Source organism: Hyperolius riggenbachi, chromosome 4 (genome assembly GCF_040937935.1).
Source record: "Hyperolius riggenbachi isolate aHypRig1 chromosome 4, aHypRig1.pri, whole genome shotgun sequence".
NCBI classification, from domain to species: domain Eukaryota; kingdom Metazoa; phylum Chordata; class Amphibia; order Anura; family Hyperoliidae; genus Hyperolius; species Hyperolius riggenbachi.
In genome coordinates, this window is record NC_090649.1 from 188,966,799 (window position 1) to 188,972,798 (window position 6,000).

The following is a 6,000-nucleotide window of genomic DNA, read 5'->3' on the forward strand; positions in this document are numbered from 1 at the left end:
GGTTTAACTAGAAATGTTGATAAGATCTACACAGATGATAAACATTACAGACAGATAATTACATTGAGAGAGGAAAGAACACTGTGTGGGTATTAACAGAGAACATTTTAGAAACACATTTTAAACAGGGATCAACACGTTTTGTAAGTAGTTTACTATCACCAGGGCAGCAAAGTAACAGCTTAGGGCCCTTTTCCACTGCCCTGCATTTGTGATCTGATTCTGATTGCTAACAGAATGCAAAACGCAGGGTGCAATAAAACGAATGGCCTTTTCCATTATTTCAATCCGACTGTGTTACGATTTTGCCCCCAGCGCAATCGTTGTCCTGCCGCGTTTTGGATGCGATTGAGCTCCTATACTGAGTATAGTAGCTCATTCACAAACGCATTAGTGGAAGCTACTTTGAAACACGATTGCAACTCAGCACGATTGCGTTTCATAATGGAAAGGAGCCCTTATACTGTACATCCTGGAGTTACTGTATGGAGCTCAAATCAGTAATGCCAGTATATTGCATTACTAATTAGGTCCCAATTTTAAGACATAAAATGCTTAAATATAAGTACTCTGGTATTTTAAATCAGTATATAGACTTCTTAACAATATAGCTGAGAGGGCATATCTCTCTCTCAGATCTATTTATCAAACAATAGATCATTAAATCAGCATAGAAAAAAGGTACGTGGGACTATTGCAGTCCCATGAAATAAAGGACATAACATGTTCATGTAAGCTGTCCTAACTGAAATGAATGTAAAAGGTTGCTACCACATTTTCATTGCATATCAGAAGCCCTCTACCTGCTCCAGTGTGACCAGGCATTCAAATATCAGATGCCCTCTGCCTGCACCAGTGTGACCAGGCATTCAAATATTAGATGTCCTCTGCCTGCACCAGTGTGACCAGGCATTCAAATATCAGATGCCCTCTGCCTGCACGAGTGTGACCAGGCATTCAAATATCAGATGCCCTCTGCATGCGCCAGTGTGACCAGGCATTCAAATATCAGATGCCCTCTGAATGCGCCAGTGTGACCAGGCAGTCAAATATCAGATGCCCGCTGCCTGCACCAGTGTGACCAGGCATTCAAATATCAGATGCCCTCTGCCTGCACAAGTGTGACCAGGCATTCAAATATCAGATGCCCTCTGCATGCGCCAGTGTGACCAGGCATTCAAATATCAGATGCCCTCTGCATGCGCCAGTGTGACCAGGCATTCAAATATCAGATGCCCTCTGCATGCGCCAGTGTGACCAGGCATTCAAATATCAGATGCCCTCTGAATGCGCCAGTGTGACCAGGCAGTCAAATATCAGATGCCCGCTGCCTGCACCAGTGTGACCAGGCATTCAAATATCAGATGCCCTCTGCCTGCACAAGTGTGACCAGGCATTCAAATATCAGATGCCCTCTGCATGCGCCAGTGTGACCAGGCATTCAAATATCAGATGCCCTCTGAATGCGCCAGTGTGACCAGGCAGTCAAATATCAGATGCCCGCTGCCTGCACCAGTGTGACCAGGCATTCAAATATCAGATGCCCTCTGCCTGCACAAGTGTGACCAGGCATTCAAATATCAGATGCCCTCTGCATGCGCCAGTGTGACCAGGCATTCAAATATCAGATGCCCTCTGAATGCGCCAGTGTGACCAGGCAGTCAAATATCAGATGCCCTCTGCCTGCGCCAGTGTGACTAGGCATTCAAATATCAGATGCCCTCTGCCTGCGCCAGTGTGACCAGGCATTCAAATATCAGATGCCCTCTGCCTGCACCAGTGTGACCAGGCATTCAAATATCAGATGCCCTCTGCCTGCACCAGTGTGACCAGGCATTCAAATATCAGATGCCCTCTGCCTGCACGAGTGTGGCCAGGCATTCAAATATCAGATGCCCTCTGCATGCGCCAGTGTGACCAGGAATTCAAAGATCAGATGCCCTCTGCCTGCGCCAGTGTGACCAGGCATTCAAATATCAGATGCCCTCTGCCTGCGCCAGTGTGACCAGGCATTCAAATATCAGATGCCCTCTGCCTGCACCAGTGTGACCAGGCATTCAAATATCAGATGCCCTCTGCCTGCACGAGTGTGATCAGGCATTCAAATATCAGATGCCTTCTGAATGCGCCAGTGTGACCAGGCATTCAAATATCAATAAGATGCCCTCTGCCTGCGCCAGAGTGACCAGGAATTCAAACATCAGATGCCCTCTGCCTGCGCCAGTGTGACCAGGCATTCAAATATCAGATGCCCTCTGCCTGCACCAGTGTGACCAGGCATTCAAATATCAGATGCCCTCTGCCTGCACGAGTGTGATCAGGCATTCAAATATCAGATGCCCTCTGAATGCGCCAGTGTGACCAGGCTTTCAAATGTCAGCCTCTCAGTCCAGTTACTGATATAAACAGGCTTGATCACCCTTAATACTTACATCAAATTGTTCCTGCGCATCGGAAATTCGTTTAAGCCCAAATGCAAACCCCTCCTTCCGATTTGAATTTAGTTGGCGCAGAGACAAATCTGCAGCTGCTTCTACTTGTGAGTCATTACAAGCAATGGGGGTCAGCTGCGGTTCTTGCTTGCTTTGTCCTTTCGGTCTTGATGTTCCAATGTGGAGTACACTGGCACACACCAGCAGCAATATCGCAAACTTCATCCTTCCGTAAAGAAGGAGACAATCTTAGATCCACTTGATTCAACACAACCCTAACTATGATGGACCATACAAAAAAACAGAAAACACCATCAGAACTTATATATAATGCAAGCATCTGGACAGCTGCATCACCTTTGACCTACCAAAGTCATCAGTAAACAAAGAAATCAATGATTTGGTGAATGGATAACATTAGACTAGAAAGTGAATCTTTAAACACAAAATCAATTAGCTAATCCTGTTGTATGCTAATAACCTCGAGTATCTTTTTTACTAATATGTTGTAAGGACTTTTTTTTTTATTCAATTGAAATCAATATACAAGCAAAATGAACCCAATATTCTTAGCAAAATAAAATTAACTTCTTAAAAAATGTATAGTGTATTTTAAGTTTTATTTGTTCATTCGGTTTAGTTTTAAAATATTTTTTTATTTCGCAGATATTATAGAAACAAATGATATTGTGATATTTGCTCATAGCTCCACCTGCACATTTGACTGACACATTTTGAAAATTCAAGGAAAGCTGGTTGTTATTATTATTATACATTTATAGTTGGGTTGGGTTGACACATTTTCTACACATTTTCTTTTTTACAGAGCACTAAAAAAAGTCCCGTCACTAACAATCCCTCAGTAGTTTCATAACCTAATATGCCTGACAATTTTAGGTAGAAGCCAAATAATCTACAAGCATGTTTGGAATCTGAAGCACTGGGAATGAACCCATGCAAACATACATAGAACCTATCCCATGCATTGCAAACATACATAGAACATATGGCAGTGGTGTAGTGGTTAGCACACTTGCCTTGCAGCGCCAGGGCACTATCTGCACAGAGTTTGTATGTTCTCCCCGTGTCTACATGGGTTTCCTCCAAGGCTCTTCAGTTTCCACCCACATCCCAAAAACATACTGATAAGTTAATACACTTCCCCTAAATTGTCCATAGTAAATTATATACACTACACAATACATTTATAGACATATGACAATGGCAGTGGCGTAGCAAAAGGGGTTGCAGAGGTTTCGACCGCATCGGGGCCCTTGTGCCACATGGGCCTTGAAGGACCCTCCCTCAACTGCAGTATTAACTCTCTATTGATCCTGTGGTCATAATAATCCCTTCTATAGATACTTTGAATAGTGGTAATCATTAACAAACTGTTCCCCATCCCCTTTTTGTATCTCTGACTCTGTAGTCGCCATTGCCAGGTTTTGGTGCGCCGTATCAATTGTTATGTATAGAGTGCTTGGGGGGCCCCAATGTAAAACTTGCAATGGGGCCCACAGGTCCTCAGCTACTCCACTGGACAATGGTAGGCAGAGCCGGGAGGACACAGAGGCCCGAGAGGCTCCGGCCTCTGAACGGAAGGTCATCAGGTCAGGATAGGGCGCTTCACAGGCATTCCAATCTTCAGGCACCCCAGGAAAAAAAATTCCACAGTCTTGAGAGACACAGCTAAGGGAGCGAACATAAAAAGCTCTTTGCACAGTTGTTCTGAAAGACTGCAACTAATAAGGAGTCATGCATAGTTTAGATTACTAAGATTGGTAGACAGTTCCTTGTTTGTTTTTTTAACTCTTAATCACTGACTTCTGTCAGTGACGTCATCCAGCTGCTCCCCCAGGAAGCCGCCCAGTCAAGCATGGCTGGCTGATGGAGAATGGAATTCTAACGGAGAAAGGTATGTGTCCTCCATCCTGAACCTGTGCTCTGAAAGTCAGGGAGACAGGCTGTAAAGGCTTCTGTACTTCCCCCTACCCCCCTTCACTCCTAGTACTGAAAAGGACCTGAACTTACAAAAATGACACTGCAGTGTCCTAATGCTGCCATGCTAGAGCAAAGGCAGCCATACATCAGAGGCGGACTGGCCAGGGGGGAAGGGGGGCAATCTCCCCCCAGGCCGCCTTTCATTCAGTGATTTAGGGCGGGTCTGGTGTATTCAGGTTTGTTGTAAGGCAATCTGAAACACTAGGCTAGCTGATAAAAGTGCAACTGGAGGGCAAGCAAGTTGGTAACTTTACACAGCATGATGCAGAGCTTGCCTGGAGGGTCTGTGGGCAAAAATCTGTCTGGTCTCTCCCCTATGTTATAATGACTGCATGTGTGGATAAGGTGTTAAACAAGTTGAAAAGTTTTTGACAGTCCCTAGACTCCAGGAGGGCTGCTTTTTGACTTGTGTGAGAGACTGGCAGGGACATGAGTCAAATTACAGGCAAGTCGCCTCTGTGTGATGTGGGGCTGCAATTCTGATAAGCTCTCTGCTCTTTCTCAGTCTCTCTCCACTCCTCCTCTCTCTGGGCTAGTGCACGCCAAAATCACAATAGCAATCACTAGCAATTTGTGAGTGTGATTTTGTGAAGCGATTTTCAGAGCGATTTTTTAAAATGAATCGCTCCCAAAAATGCTTCATGCAGTGTGTTTGCGATTTTGAAAAAATCACAACGCTGCTGTGAGAATACAGTAATAGGGTAACAATAGCCAATCGCTTTTCAAATCACTGTTGATTTGAAAAACGCTCAGACACACCGTTGGTGGGCATCCCCAGCTTCTGCTGCATCCGCCGCCACCCCCTAGTGTATAAATGTGCCCCCAGTGTGTATTTATACATAACCTGTCCTGTGTTGCCCACTGTGCTGTGCCCATACATCTTCTGCTCCTCCATTTGCGCTTCACATGCCGCTGGCATTTAGCACACGTGACATCACACATGCGCCACACACTATATGCTGGTGGCACTGGCATGTGAGCAGGGCAGTTTCTAGGCTAAATTTCACCCAGGGCGAGGGAGTAAAAATCGCCCCCCCCCCCTTCCCCGCCATGGAGCCAGGTATAGGTGCCCACAGTTTAGGTTAGCTATGTAGGTGCCACCAGTATGAATTAGATAGGTAGGTGCCTGCAGTATAGGTTTGGTAGGAAGGTGCCTGCAGTATAGCCTCCCTGGCGGTTTTTTAAAATCCGCCAGGGGGCAGCAAATACCTTTTTTTTAATTTTTTTTTTTTTCATGTAGCGAGACAATGTCTCGCTACATGATAGCCGCTGCTGAGCGGCATCCCCCCAGCCCCTCCGATCGCCGCCGGCGAACGGAGATCAAGAGATCCCGTTCAAAGAACGGGATCTCTTGGAGGGCTTCCCCCGTCGCCATGGCGACGGGGCGGGATGACGTCACCGACGTCATTGACGTCGTGACGTCAAAGGGGAATCCGATCCACCCCACGGCGCTGCCTGGCACTGATTGGCCAGGCAGCGCACGGGGTCTGGGGGGGGGGGGGGGGGCGGCTGCAGCGACGGGTATAGCGGCGGATCGGCGGGCAGCGGCGGCGATCGGAGGTTACAC

The 6,000-nt window shown here is 46.4% G+C and overlaps 1 protein-coding gene across 1 annotated transcript in view; it reads right to left on the reverse strand.

The window, feature by feature from the left end:
• LOC137571652 (fetuin-B-like) overlaps window positions 1-2,741 on the reverse strand; it is a 40,356-nt gene extending 37,615 nt beyond the window's left edge. Inside the window, exon 1 of the mRNA XM_068281113.1 lies at window positions 2,433-2,741. Within this exon, the coding sequence (XP_068137214.1) occupies window positions 2,433-2,657 (225 nt within the window). The 5' untranslated portion in view covers window positions 2,658-2,741. The remainder of the gene's footprint in view (window positions 1-2,432) is intronic.
• Between the last annotated feature and the right edge of the window lie 3,259 nt (window positions 2,742-6,000).